General features: G+C 38.8%; 2 protein-coding genes across 3 annotated transcripts; one reads left to right on the top strand and one right to left on the bottom strand.

Annotated features, from left to right (window-relative positions):
- Nucleotides 1–2,684: 2,684 nt before the first annotated feature.
- LOC311292843 (uncharacterized protein) lies at nt 2,685–8,410 on the top strand. Its single transcript, XM_084412652.1, has 4 exons — nt 2,685–3,115; nt 4,388–4,542; nt 6,162–6,249; nt 6,477–8,410. Exons 1-4 carry the CDS (start codon nt 2,842–2,844, stop codon nt 7,340–7,342), a joined length of 1,383 nt encoding a protein of 460 aa, XP_084268778.1. The 5' UTR covers nt 2,685–2,841; the 3' UTR covers nt 7,343–8,410.
- A 775-nt stretch (nt 8,411–9,185) lies between these two features.
- On the bottom strand, nt 9,186–15,480 carry tox4a (TOX high mobility group box family member 4 a). Of its 2 annotated transcripts, none has more exons than XM_084412646.1 (10): nt 15,368–15,480; nt 14,565–14,685; nt 14,362–14,421; nt 13,894–14,196; nt 13,474–13,719; nt 13,033–13,383; nt 11,925–12,005; nt 11,100–11,834; nt 10,343–10,494; nt 9,186–10,249 (listed from the first exon to the last, which is right to left on the bottom strand). In XM_084412646.1, the coding sequence occupies exons 2-10, from the start codon at nt 14,667–14,669 to the stop codon at nt 10,192–10,194; spliced, it is 2,091 nt and encodes a 696-aa protein (XP_084268772.1). In that variant the 5' UTR covers nt 14,670–14,685; nt 15,368–15,480; the 3' UTR covers nt 9,186–10,191. The 2 variants fall into 2 exon arrangements, with proteins under 2 accessions (XP_084268772.1, XP_084268773.1); XM_084412647.1 differs by lacking the exon at nt 15,368–15,480 and adding an exon at nt 14,969–15,264.
- Nucleotides 15,481–15,689: the final 209 nt, after the last annotated feature.

Genomic DNA, 15,689 nt, shown 5'->3' with positions numbered 1-15,689 from the left:
ATTCATTTTACTGCTTAAAGGAATAGTTCACTTAAAAATGAAAATTCTGTCATCATTTATTCACTCTCAAGTTGTTTCAAACCTGTATGAATTTCTCTCTTCTGCTGAACACAAAAGTTGATATTTTGAAGAATGTCGGCAACCAAACAGTTGATGGACCCCATTGACTTCCAGAGTATTTTTTTTTCCTACTATGGAAGTCAATGGGGTCCATCAACTGTCTGGTTACAAACATTCTTCAAAATATCTTCTTTTGTGTTTAGCAGAAGAAAGAAATTCATACAGCTTTGAAACAACTTGCGGGTGAGTAAAATGATGACAGAATTTACATTTTTAAGTAAACTATTCCTTTAAGTCGACAGGAAATGAAAATTTACTAATTTATTTATTTATTTATTTTTGACTTTGTAATGTTTAAACAAAATGTCATAACTGGATCTTCGTGTGAAAACTTCTCTCTGGTGACACATAATTTAGTCCGTTTAAACCCCACCTCGGCAAGCTTGCGTTCATCTGCCTCCATTTTTTGGTGCAATGCCCACATCATAAAATCCAATAATAACTGACCCATAGAACCAAGTCCCAGCCCTGCCCTGCCCTGCATTTTTCCTTTTTCAATAATCCATTATACTTTTTTGTAGGCCTACATCACAATACAGAAAAAAAATGTATCTGCTGCTACTTCTGTTTCATCACGACTTTAAATACCTGATTCGTGTAATTTTGTCATTTTTTATATAAACATTATAAAAAAGATAAAATATGCAATTTCAAATATATTTTTTGTTAAATTTTATGTTTGTGTATTAATGTGTTTCGTATCGGACCACATGTGATGACCTACCCCAACCCCGCCCCTAAACCTACCCGTCACTGGGGTTACGACCAACCAAGAGCGGTTGTGGTCACGTGTGGTCAGTTGTACCAAAATAATTAATGCTGTATAAGTTTAATGGGTGGATACAGTCCTTTGACATGGGGTACACACATTCGATGTGTTTAATTCGATCAACTATATATAATGAAGCCCACAGTATTTTTTTTTATTAGTTTATCAAAAATATCAAATAGGCCTTAAGCTAAAACATAGGATAGCTTATGTGGCTCTTTTTTCACAGGACGTCAAAAGGTTCGGGAAATGTGCCATCTACGATTCAACTAAACTCTAAATATAGAGGCTTAATAAATTGGCTTGGTTGGTTTATTGTCACTCTGGCCTAGAGGTCTGCACGGGCTTTAAACTGAAGCCCGAACCCGGCCCGTACCCGCGATCATTTAACCCGACCCGACCCGACCCGACCCGACAATTACATTTACATGTTAAGCCCGAACCCGACCCGAACCCGAGGTCCACTCTATTTCTCACAGCAAATAAATACCATTTTATATCAAATTCAAACTCGGTAGGCAGCTGACAGAATTTATTTTCTTTGGCGTGCAGGTGAATCCCAAAATATTAGCGAGAAGAAACCGCTCTGGATGAAATGTGAATTTTTAAACAAATTAAATGAACAACAGCAATACCTTATATATGGATCTGTCTGTGAAACAACCGCTGACTTAAACCTTGTTTATACTTTCGCCTGGCACCGGAGCGCGAGCCTCAGCTGACTGCGCGCGCACCTCCCCAAACAGACGAGGCATTTATAGGCTACTTGACGCAACTGTTTTGTTTTAGACTGAACACCAGACCATACAACTGATTTAACTGGGTGCCGGTGTGATGAGATGTACTAATATCCGTCTGCTCGGGCAGATTCGGCTCAAAGTCGTGCATCTTCGGATGCGGAGGCGCGCGCGCTGTTACAATGACGTAATTTTGCCGCGCGCGCGCCTCCGAATCCGAAGATGCACGACTATGAGCCGAATCTGCCCGAGCAGACGGATATTACTTTTTTATTACCTTCGCGCTCATGCGGACGCGTCGAGTATAAACAAGGTTTTACAGCTCAGCCACTTGTTTTTTCATAATTTTTTGCAAGTAGTAGATCTTGGTTTACATTTGGACTTTGGATGTGATCTTAGGCTTGAAAAGGTTGGTGACCACTGCATAACGCAAACCCAGTCAAACGTTTGACTGCAGTATCTTCTATTCTATGCGTTTTATAATCCGGTGCGCCCTATATGAAAACAGTTCTAAAAGAGGCCATTCATTGAAGGTGCGCCTTATAATCCGGTGTGCCTTATAGTGCGGAAAATACGGTATGTATATATATCAAATTTGAGAGAGAGAGCCTGTCTGTGGTCTGTGTAGCCTATGCATTGCACACATTGCACATCTGCTCACGCAACTTTCTCTCTCTCGTGTGCCGGTCACCACAACACAGCAAGCAGGCAAAGCACACGACACGCAAACTATATATAGCCTATTTAGTTTTTCTTAGTTACAAACCCGAACCCGACCCGAACCCGAGGCTGTTCAATAAACATTAACCCGAACCCGACCCGAAACCCGCACATTTTTCGGGACCCGTCGGGCTCGGGTCGGGTAGCAGACCTCTACTCTGGCCACATAGTATTCCGTGCCCGTGGAGCTAAATATGGTTTTAACATGCATTTAAACAAAACACAAACTCTAAAAAAAAGATATTCTAGAATAAATAACCAAATGATCCATACTATCATATGACACATTTTTTTACAATCAACATTCCTATATAAAAGCGACGTCTGGATTTGGCGCCACCCGTGTTAATACGTGCTACGTCATTGTGGAATGTCAGCAGACACGCCCATTACTTCCATCTTAGCCATGTGGATAGTGACCACAAACGACTGCACGACCGATCCGTTTGTTTATGCATTATAACTTAGATTTTGCATGTTCAGACCGAGAGCAAAATGTCCCAGTCCGTGTCCAGGTTTCAAGCAGAGGTGGCGGCCGTTATGGAGGTGTTACTGAAGGTGGCCGTCGTGGAGATAACGAAAGTTTTCGAAGGACGCGCATTGGATTCCCATGGCTGCACGGTCGACAGAGAAGCTCAGATCAAAGACGATCTGGTGCGTGTCCCTGACATCAGGGCTCATATGGAAAGTGCATTGACTAATCTTTCGGACAAGATGGTTTGTAGCGTCGGTGTGCAAGTGGGAGAGACACTGCTGTCCAACCATCAGGGTATGTTTTTGCGTAAACAACAGCCACTTCTCTAGCTGTGTACATGTAGCTTGGCTTTACTTCCACATTAGTTGAATTCAACAGGAGTAAACCGGAAGAAGGCTGTCGTGGAATATGGCAAGCCGTTTTAATATACATTGCTTAAAAACGAACTATTACCTTTTTTATGTTACCGCCTATACTTATTTTTTTATACTCTCTAGCATATTGTAGTTCAGTTCATTAGATACTAGTATACTTTCATCATCCTTTGCTATTAGTCTCTATTCCAGTAGTGTTTCGTATTTAGTTAAATTTTACTAGTAGGCTATAAAATAAAAGTACTAAAACCGAATTACTAACTCTTTACTGTACACCAAACATATAACCTACTGAATATGATATATTTGCAATAACATTTCTAGTGATATTAAATAATAACATACAGCAATGAAGAGAAGTACTTGAAGTAAATGATTTGTCATAGAAAAACTGCTAGCGAGATACGCTTGAACACACTATGTATCTTTTAATTTTGTCTAATTGTCTATATTTATTAAGTCTATACGTGATCTGATGATGTACTCTAAACTGAAAGACATGAGCAAATAGTGACTAAATCAATAGATACAAGTCATTATTTGGAATAAGTACTACTATGTAATGAATAGTTACTTATTGAAACTGAAAAGGTAATATTTATTGGATTGGTTCAACAAAGTAAAAAAGGAAGTAAAAAAGGAAGGAAGTGGTGTGTGCCAACGTTTCCTTGCTTTTTTTACCTTTTTTTTTGTGTGTTGAGCACCCTTTTTGCCTGTTAGATGTGCACACTTTGTGTTGAATTGTAAAAATAACTAGTAACATAAAATAAATACTATTTAGTTGTAAGGAGTAATAAATGTTAAAATGGTTTACCATATTTAGAAAAGTAGTTGCAGCAGTAGTGCTGATTGATATTTCAGGGTTGAAGTCCACCTTGCTTGGTTTCAATGCAAACAATGCAGTTTGTTGTGCCTGTGACTTTTCATAAAATAAGAACTTATAATATTACACTATTTGATCAAAATATTTTATGAACGTTGTTTATTCACATGTCCATGCAAAATTGAGCTGGTTCTCAGACTTCTGCTTCTTTCAGACGTAAAAGTTAAAATGATTTTCAAAAGGACAATATGCTCAAAAGATCCCAAATAATGTGCACTAAGAAAACTAGCAGCACTGTAATAGACACAGAACACAGTGTTTTTAAATTGTAATATATTGTATTCTCTCCCACCCCGAAACCCCATTCAGATCTGTGTGTGTCCACTGAGAAAGACAGGATTTATCTTCAGGATTCCAAAGGAGAGGAGGGGCTTTCTCCCTCTGAAAGTCTCTGCAAGGAGTCTCCAGAAGAAGTGGATTTGCAATGCATGGTTGACCTTCCATGCACAATCTTCAAAGAAACTGTAGGTGGCGCTGATTTTTTATTTTCTCTTCTTAGATTTCTTTCAACTAGACACAAGTTGAATTTTTATTTAAAGGGATACTCCACTTTTTTCGGGAATATGCTCATTTTACATCTCCCCCAGAGTTAAACAGTTGAGTTTTACCGTTTTAGAATCCATTCAGCCGAACTCCGGGTCTGACGGTACCACTTTTAGCATAGCTTAGCATAGATCATTGATTCTGATGAGTCCAGTAGCATTTCTTTCAAAATGACCAAAGAGTTTCAATATTTTTCCTATTTAAAACTTGACTCTTCTGTAGTTAAACCGTGTACTAAGATCGACGGAAAATGAAAAGTTGCGATTTTCTAAGCCTATATGACTAGGAACTACTCTCATTCCAGCGTAATAATCAAGGAACTGTGCGGCTGTACCATGAGTGCAGCAGGCGTAATGATATGACGCAGCGCCTGAAAATAGGTCTAATAGGTTAGACAAACTTAGTCCCGGTCACGTTGGAAGAAGTTACCGAGCTGGGGACTATTTTCAGGCGCTGCGTCATATCATTACGCCTGCTGCACTCATGGTACAGCCGCACAGTTCCTTGATTATTACGCTGGAATGAGAGTAGTTCCTAGTCATATAGGCTTAGAAAATCGCAACTTTTCATTTTCCGTCGATCTTAGTACACGGTTTAACTACAGAAGAGTCAAGTTTTAAATAGGAAAAATATTGAAACTCTTTGGTCATTTTGAAAGAAATGCTACTGGACTCATCAGAATCAATGATCTGTGCTAAGCTATGCTAAAAGTGGTACCGTCAGACCCGGAGTTCGGCTGAATGGATTCTAAAACGGTAAAACTCAACTGTTTAACTCTGGGGGAGATGTAAAATGAGCTTATTTCCGAAAAAAGTGGAGTATCCCTTTAACTTGACACAAACAGCTTTGTTAGTTGTGATAGTCTCAGTCCACATTCACACTAGTGTTTTTGGGAACCCAATCAAATGTATTATTATTATTATTATTATTATTTTAATTATAAAAATAACTATATTACTGTTGTAAATTGCGATTGTACTGTGAAATAAATGGATATTTGCTAATTAATTTATTTTACACCATAAGGTACAATAGTAATATTTGTCTTCTCATAAAACAATTATAAATAAATAATAAAAAAAAAGAAAGTTTTATTCACTTTCAAAGTTCAAACCCTTAAGCTATTTACCTTTTCGAATCCTCAAGCTTTTATTTTGGTAGTATACTGGGGAAATGAAAAAAATGTAAGAAATTATGCGACAGTGTAATAAATAAAGTAAATCGAGATGCTGAAAACACAAGATCACAAGCTGCCCGTGTTTCAATCTGAAGTATGTAGCACATGAGACTACAGTTATTTAATAACATCACAGCTATATTCCAGTTATCCTGAAACCCCATTTATTTATTTTAATTTTATATTGGGTAATTTGGGTATAATTAACTATAAGCTTTTCATTAACTCACAAACCCCCTGCAGTTCCTGTACTAACCCTGACCTAGAGAACAAATAGATATTAATGTGAATTTATAATATACTGCATCAAAGATTTCTTTTCCCTTATTGACCAAGTCATATATATTGTTTACTGTTTTTCAGGAGATTGGAGTGGGGAGAGGAGACAGCTTAATCCGTGAAACCCCATGGACAGATGACTTGAAGAAACCAGAGACAATTCAGGAAAATGGTATAAAGAAACTAGACCAGCTTGATTTATAATCCTTTATATTTTACTGCATGAGCTGAATATATATATATATAAAATGCAAATTTTCTTCCAAATCTATCCAGAAATAAACTGATTCTCAAAAAAAGTAAATGGTTTATTTACAAAAATATTAAACAAAAAATCTGAAATTACTAGAGAATGAAAACAAATTTCTTCCTTTTTATGCTTTTTTTGTGGTCTCTTAGGTCTTCAAGGACTTGATGCTCTTGAGGAAACATCTTCACACTCTATAGTAGATCCAGAGTCTCATCCATTCAGCTCTGTTCTGGGTAACATTCCCAGTGCTGACCTTTCCACTGACAGTATAAACCAGTGGGACCATGGCCTTATGGAAGTAAATTCTTCGCTGTCTGTTGAAAAGTCACCTCACTTAGAACCTCCTCAATCCAGCAAAACCCCAGCGGAGGACACTGAACTCAGCCAGGCATCAGGTGATAGTGCTTTGAATGCAAAGAAGGTGCGTTTCCAGCTGAGCCAAACGCCTTTCGATTGCAAACTGTTACGGCCTTGTTCTGTGCAACTTGTGAACCTACTGATGCTGTCAAGTGCGCAAAGGGCGAACGGATCCAGCAAAAAATGCTTCTCTACACCCAAAGATCTGCGAGCCCACCAGCGTGTCCATACGGGACGTCGGCTGTGCTGCTTTAAAGACTGCGGGAACGGCATTTGGCGCCTGCAGGGAGTCCTCTCACAAGGGCATGCCTGCAAGATCTGCGGCAAAAAGTTCAAACGCAAGAAGATCCTAAAGCGTCACGAGCGCTTTCACACGGGCGAAAAGCCGTATTCCTGCAGAAAGTGTAAAAAGACGTTTGCCCTGCGGAAAAGCTTGCGAAGGCACGAGCGCTTCCACACTGGAGAGAGACCTCACGTCTGCCCACACTGCAGGAAAGGCTTCCGTCTCAAAAACAATCTCAAGGCTCACCTGCGCTTTCACTCTGGTGAAAAGCCCTTCATTTGCAACCTGTGCTCGAAGGGTTTTAGGATCGTCAAGAACCTTGAGAAACACAGACTCACTCATTCGGCGCCAGTTAGCTTTCGAACTCTTCAGTAACAGAACAAATGTTTTTGTGTGGCCTAAACCAAACGCCATATTTCTACCTCGCATCGGAACCACTGGATCCAGCCGGTAAATCTAGCACCCGAGTTGTCAGACGCACAATAGCAGGCAGGATGTAGGAACATTGGGGTGACTCATTTTATGTGTTCAGGTTTCATTTTTTTTTTTTTTTTCTTGATATCACGTTGTAAATGTTCTTCTCGTGTTGATTAGGATCGTTTGTGGACAGTTTTCTTCGGTTGTAGTCTTTGCCCTTGACCGCGTCTGTACTAATCATATACACGTCTTTGAAAAACAAGATTTTTTTTTCCAGTTGTTTCATGCCGCTAAATGTAAAATATCCAGGGCATTTAGAGGGTTCAGTCCTGCAGTCCAACACAAACAGACTTGACTAATTATTGCTTGCTGTAAATACTTTCATACTTATATGATGCTTTTAAACTCTTTTATTTGTAAAAATGACTTTTTAAACAATCTGGACCTTTTTAACATGCCTGTCTGGACTCATTCAGGAGGATTTGTTGTGTGTGTGTGTGGTTGAACACTGGAGATAATTGGATGCTGCAGGATTCACAGGGGTTTATATGTCCTTGTAATAATTTTTAAAGCAACATACTTTAGAGTCTTGTTGTTCACTACTTGTTTAGCACGCTTTGCTCACTTTAAGCTTCTTAAAAAGCAAAAAAAAAAAAAAAAAGCTGTTACTCAGACTATTGCTCCCATTTCCACTTTCTTTTACTTGTACTTTTTAACATTTGATGTGATCTCTTTGTATGGACCAAGCAAACATTTATCAGAGATTGTTTTATAAACATGCTTTTTTTAATTCTTAACTTTTTTTTTTTTTTACTGTTTTTTTTAAACATGCTGTCAATCACATGATTTTAGTTTGATATTAAAAACATGTAGTAACGTTTGTAGTAAGATTTGTGAGTTTGCAGCAAACAAAAGAAATGGTTTCAACCTTAGCTTTTGCTATACATCCTTTTTGTTTTTAACCATTCCTCATAACCATTATGACAAACCTATATAGTTTCTTTTTGAATAAACAATAACCTCATATATTTGTTTAATGGGTTGTTTTTATTAAAAGGCTAAAGCATATATATATATATGTATTCTCTCTGGAGAATATAACTCAATAGAATGATTAGTATGGACAATGATCTCCAACAGCTCCAGTCAATTGAGAAACTTTACTGAAGACATACAAACTATTCCACACGTCCAATAACAAAAGTTTGAGCAATTCAATGTAAAAACATGCCAGTGAATTTGAAAATGATTCCAACCAAACCTTGTTTTTCTTATGGACTGGGAGATGCAAATGTCTCCTGGGGCAGTAATCTTTGAGAGTATTTTATAGAAGACATTTTTTGGGGGCCTTTGAAAGGACAAATAGTTATTTGCTTTACACATTTTGTGGCAAATTTATATTTTCAGCCTTCTTTAAATGTAACCTTGCACAACAACTGATCTAGATCAGGGTTTCCCAAAATGGGGCTGCTAGGGGGACTTCAGGAGTTATTGAAAGCAAATAATTAATCAAATCATCAAAAGTTTAATTTAAAGCTGCAGTCCGTAACTTTTTGCGCTCTAGTGGTTAATAAACAGAACTGCATGAATCTTGCAACCGGAACTACTTATCTCTGTTTATGTTTATGATGTGTCACGCAGGTACTGGGCTACTCCGCCGAACCAGTCTAAAATTGTCTGAATATAAACACTTATTATAGGTGTACCGTAGTGATTCTGGATAAGACAAAAACACGGTTAGGAAAATGGATTAATTATGTAATTGCTCATTATATATATACACATTTGTTTTTTTTGTTTTATACATTTTAAACACAAGTAAAAAATCTTAGGGGATACTTTTTAAATTAAAGGAAATTTTGTGAATGTCATATAATGCATCCTTGAACATGGCCAAGAAATGCCATCTGTTGTTATGGATTTTTTATTTATTTAAAGCTTGCGACTTGTATAAGTGCTCTCTATTCAGTCACATTTATGTTTTTCAGAATCAAAATTCTTACGAATTAAATTGTCTACATACTGGTCAGAGATCTATAATAAAATAATATAGCCTATGTTTCTACCAGCAGGGCAAAACAGGGATCTCTGCAGTTTTTGTAGTGCACTGACAACCATTTGAGTGTCACATTAAAATGGGTACGTTTGCAGTGAATTCTGAAACTTAGTCCATTTTGGCTGCCTTTTATTAATACTTGAGTAATTTCTGTAACACAATCTAAAAAAAGTCAGCAAAACCCCATAACTAAGGCAAAAAGATTTTACACAAGAGCACTTGTGAAAACTGATCTAAGACACTGTCAGTACAACACAAGAAAACTGAAAATATAATAGAATTGCAGACTGATTGCATTACTGTTTGAGGTTCACTAATACTCTTAAATTTGTCATCATAATCAAAATTACTGCATTTGAAAATAATACAACGGTTCAGATTTGTCTCACTTTAACACATTAACTAGTAACATACATAAAAAAAATACAAATAAACCACTGGCCCAAAACTGAGTGGAAACAATACAAGGTCCAAAAAAACAAACAATATTGACTGTATGTCCTTTTCTGACAGTTTCAACTAGGAAAACAAATGTCAAAACATGATGTTCGCAGTATATTCATCCACAGTTGTAACAAAGACATCATTTGTCCTTTCACAGAGTGATTTTTCCACTGCCATTTTCATGCCTTAGATATTTACAACAAAAACACTAAACTTTCACTAGTAATTCCAGTAAAATTCTGTTGTGTTATTATAAAAGACACATCCAGGCATGCTAAGACCCAGAATCAGGAGGATTTCGTTTCATTTATTTGACAGTGGCTGAGTTCTGGCTCTTGATTGAACACCAGGCCATGAAAATATCCCTGTTAAGAAAGTAAAAATAGGGACGGACGGTTAGTAAATGGAATCTGACTGTACAAAAAAAAAAAAGCACCTTAAAAAAAACAACAACACACCTGCAGTGTGTGGCCACACATTCATTGCTGCAATACTCCTTATCCCAGTCTCGACTGTCCACAGCCAGGTTTGTGCATCCAGCGCGGACACAGAGATTCACAAGAGGAGTGGAAGAGGAGACCGCAGGAGCAACACTTACCTCCATCTCCATCTGAAAAAGCAGGATAAAACAAGCAGAGTTAGGCTACACTCTGAATAACTTTGCTGTGTACTTGTGTTTGATCTCTTAAGGCCCAGATATAAAATTACAGAGCATTCTTGTTCGTTCTTTGCTTAGTGATAAAGTCTAAAATACCTGTGCTGAATACTGGTAGTGAACATGGATTAATATGTTAATACAATAACAAAATAAACAATAAAAATGACAGCGACGAGAGTCGAGAGAGATCATAGCGATGTGGCTATAGACACACTCACATTAAATTATATAGCATAGCACTTAGGTTTTGTAGAGCATATTTATAGTATTAAGCATAAAAACAGTGTCAGACTTCAGTTAGAATCTTCAAAAGCCTCAAAGTGGTAGTTGCATAGCTGTCAATGGAGGGTCAGAAAGCTCTTAGATTTCATCAAAAAGATGTTCGTTTGTGTTCCGAGGATGAACAAAAGTCTTACAGGTTTGGAATGACATGAGGGCGAGTAATTATTGAAATAAATTGGCCATCCCTCAGTACTTAACTGTTATAATTACACTGTAACAGGGACAATAAAGTGTAACCACAGTAGCTGTTGATGGTAATTATTGGAAAAACAAACCTCTTCGGGTTCCTCCGTCAGAGCCTCATCCGTCCCAGTGGCCAACTCCTCTTTGGGCTCTTCCACTTTCACCTCAACAGGGGCAGGATGTGCTAAGGCTGAGATGGTGGATGAGGAAATAACAGGATTGGCACTTGTTGCTGTAGTAACAATAATTGGCGTGGACAGGTCCGAGTGTATTGAAGCGGGCACAATCTTAATCTGAAGAGGCGGTGGAGGCGTAGCCGTGACGGCCACAGAACTTCCTGCCCCTCCACGGGGCTTGGCCTGAAGAGGCGGCGGGGCTTGGGTTTGTACCATCTGCTGCAGACGTGGCGGAGGTGGGGTGCCCTGCATCTGCTGCAGTGGTGGAGGCTGTCGTCCAGCAGAAGCCGGATGCACGGCTCGAACTCCAGCCGGAATCACCGTCACCATGGACGTGGGGATGTGGTGGAGCTGAGAACCTCCCTGCAGCATCTGCTTGGAGATGATGATTTTTGTGACAGTGGGTGTCGGGCTGGGGTTAGGGGTCAGGGGCTGGCCGATGGCCAAGGGTAGAGAACCCGTGCGGGAACGGGTGGTGACTTGAGGCAGGTCGAGGATAATATTGGATGCACAGATGTTGGTGATGGTGTTCTGCTCAGGGATGGGGGTCAGGCGTGGACGGGCAGGGGCAGCAGGAGCAGGGATGACGGGTGCAGGACAGGGGACAGAGGGAGGAGTGGAAGGAGCACTATCATCCACCTCAGAAGATGGCTGGATGAGAAATAAAGGAAAGCAAGTATAAAATAAGACAGCAAATAAAATAAAAAAACTCAAAAGAAGAACTAGAAACAATTCACTCACTCTTGAGAGTTGATTTGCTCTGTAGGATGCTAAAGCTTTGAGATACTCTTTCTTAGCTGCCTCGGTTTTCCTCTTGTAAACCTGCAAAAGTTCATAAAAATTCAAAATGACACAAAATGCATGTGAATGTAAATGTACCATTTACAGATCCAATTCCTCAGATTCAGTTCACAACGCCGCCCCTTGCCAACGACGCCGTAAAAAAGATTCGGGGACGCTCTGACGTAGATCGAATTAGTTGACTGCGTTCTCTGGAATCCTCTCAAGCGGAGGACTTCTACATTCTGATTGGTTGCTGCCGAACCGCGTCATAGCTTATTATCATAAAGTTGAGCTGACTTCGACTCTTCTCGCCGCTCTCGTAGTCCAAGACGCGCCGCCCTCGCCGGAAAATGAATGACTTCCAGGCCAGCCACTTTGACGCTCTCGCCGGCGGCGGTGTGAACGCACGGTAACAGTTCTATTCATTATTTTAATACTTTGAGAGAATATTTGGAAAAATAAAATGCAACTCCATTGTCAAATTATGAAATACTGTTATAAATCTAAAGCAATTCCAGCACAATGTGTGTCTACAGACTTTTTAATTGACCTTAAGTTTATTCAGTATAAGCCAGTGGTGTGAATTTGGGGTGGGACCATCTGTTTATCCCACCAATGGAATGTTGAAAACAGTTGTGCTGCTTAATATTTTTGTAGAAAATTCTTATAAGGAATAGTTCACCTAAAAATGAAAACTGTCATAATTTACTCAGCCTCAAGTTGTTCCAAACCTGCATGAGTTTCTTTCTTCTGCTGAACACAATAAGATATTTTGAAGAATGTTGGCAATCAAACCAATCAAAGTTTGGTATTGAAAGTATTTTTTTCTTCCTACTATGGCTATTGACTTAATAGCCATAGTAGGAAGAAAAAAATACTTTCAATACTATGAAAGTCAATGGGGCCCATCAACTGACTGGTTACCTTCAAGATATCATATTTTGTGTTAATAAAAAACAAGCAAAAAAAAAATATATATGCCCCCAAATCTTTGAATAGTTGTGCATATTTGAATTGCATTGCACTTTTTGCAAACACTGTCAGTCTTCAAAGAACTATACTCCACCTGTTTTTGTTCTTCTCCCAGGCTGTCCCACATGGATGCCACTATCTTGGACACCTCTCCGAATGTGGCATTGGGGTTCTGGCCCTTAATGGCTGCCTGGGTGTCTCTGAAGAACAGAGCATAGGCTGACACTGGCTTCTGTGGTTCATTGGGATCTTTTTTCTTCTTTCCTTTTTTGCCTCCCAGTGTTGCCCCCGTGTCCAATGTGGTCACAGGCACCATGGCTGGCTTACCGCCAACCCTCCTCACCACAGCTGGAGGAGCAGAAGAGAGCTGGGCGGAACCCGTCAAGTTGGGGAGGTGTGGTATGATCGTCGCAGAGGCTGAGGAGTAGTCTACCAGCATGGTTTTCTGTAACAGAAATAGGGATAGCTTGCAAAATGGAAGAAGAAAGAAAATGTGCCACAATCATGAATTCAATGAAATCACTGAAACACTCACTTGTCTGAAGTCCTCCATGTCTTCATCCTGCAATGACCCAGCAGGAGATGGTGTGGTTGACAGCGGTTGGTCAGGTGACTTGGCTCCACCACCAAGGCTGAGCCCTAACTGAGCACTTAGATCTGAATGGTCTATGGTGGTGAGCTGATTGTGTCCTAAGAGACTGTGGCTCATGTCGTTTATTGGAACATCAATAGTCATGGAGGAGGAACTATTAAAATGGGAGCCAACAGAATGGCCAAGATCCTACAGAAAAAAAAACAAGACAACAAGAAGACAAAAAAAATAATCATTATATGATGTGCCAATCTATACTTTACTCAAGATCTAATTACATTAACAGCAATTCAAGTGCCCATTCTAACAAGCTGAAAGCAAGAAAATAAATGATCACTGAAAAAACAAAACAACAAAGCTTACCACACCCAGAGTTGAGCTCAGTAGTGCACTTCCTCCCGGCTGGTTAATAACACCCAAACTCAGGTGCTCTATGCCCTGAGAAGACGGATTCATGAAAGCAGAGGCAAAAGAGGGATCATTCCCCCCAACTACAGTATTACTGGAAAGACTATTTCCAACTCCAGGACCCCTTGAGCTCTCAGCCTGTTCGGCCAGCTCTCCGAAATGGGCCTCCACATCCTCTATGGTGAGCGCAGAATCTGGATCCAAGGAGATTGGGATTTCAAACTCTTCATCACCCAGACAGGGTGTATGGAATGTTTTCTACAAGCAAAAGTAAATGCATAAATAAAATGATAACACAGACACATGTTATCACACATATATATATATAAAAAAATTAATTAATTAAAAAAAATTATATATATATATATATATATATATATATATATAATTAACCCAGTTAATTATGACCAAAAGTAGCACCACCTCAAGAAAATGATGACCAGGTCCACTGATGGTCAGGTATGACTCATTGGCACCTGCAAACTAATAAACAGAGGTTAAGATGTGTATTATTTACCTGCAGACATATTGATCAAACGAACACTACATGACATGCTGCAATTTTAAATACAAATATACGTTTTATATTCAACTAAAGATGTTAAACACACAAAGTCAAAATTTACCTTGTTCACTGAATCATATCCATTGTAAGACGAGTTTTCCATAAACTCAGAATCAACATGTTGACCAGTCCCGTCAGAGAGATCCGAGTAAAAATTCAGATCCATGAGGATAATATTAAGACTAAATAAATAGATAAATTGGGTCTTTTGATATCAAAGAAGAGGTTGATCTTGTAACAAGCCAAGAGCAAAAAAAATAAAAAACCAAAGTCATCTAAGAAAAAAAATATATTCTATTCTCTAAAAGAAAAGAAGCAAGAAACACAACATCTTGTTCTCGGTATTGTCCAATTGTGTATGGTATGTGTTGCTCGGCTGAATAATGCCAGTAAACTTCATTACACGATCCCACACTCACCGCAAGTAGTACCAGATTAGTTAAAAACGTTTATTAATAGGCTTACCAATTCAGCCAGCAAGCAGCAGCTAACGTTAACTAGCTAAGTGGTGCTAGTTCACAAAGGTGTTGCTGTTAAACCCAACGTGAGGTTTCATTCATATCACAGGCCTCGCGGAGAGACGTCTGGTATATTTGCTATATGTAATATCCAGCGTCTCATTACGTAACACAATAAACTGTATATTCTTAATATATATTCAAATTGATTTAAGAAAGTTTGTATTAGAGTTGCTGGCCCTGCAAAGACAGTTGCTGCCAGTGTAAAAAATGGACCGATTCGATCGGTGCTCTGTTACGTTTGTCTGCTTGCATTCACAAGTCACATTAATCGCATTCCGATCATAGATTTATTCGTAGCTCATAAAATGAAACCTTTTTTCTGAAAATACTTAACGCGACTCACGTTGTCTGTAGTAGGTAATACACCTTAAGTTTAAATAACAGTTCTTCTGTTTTGAGCCATCACTCTCTACTACCAATTCGATAACCACAATTTTTTTTCTTCCAGAGCGCCGCTGATTGTCACATGGCAGCCGTTACGTTTTTCAGCGAAGATCAAGCTGGACCAATCACAATCGTTTATGATTATAGGGAAAGGAATCCTAGTATTTCTATGGTATTTAATGATTTCATAGAGACTAAAGCAATGGAGTTTACATTTTTACATCAAGAGCCAATTCTCACAAGTATACTACTGTTTTCAATAAGACAAAAAATGGCTTTGT

This window comes from Rutilus rutilus (genome assembly GCF_951802725.1).
Source record: "Rutilus rutilus genome assembly, chromosome: 6".
NCBI lineage: Eukaryota > Metazoa > Chordata > Actinopteri > Cypriniformes > Leuciscidae > Rutilus > Rutilus rutilus.
The sequence above is the reverse complement of the archived record's forward strand: the minus strand, read 5'-3'. Positions and strand labels throughout refer to the sequence as shown.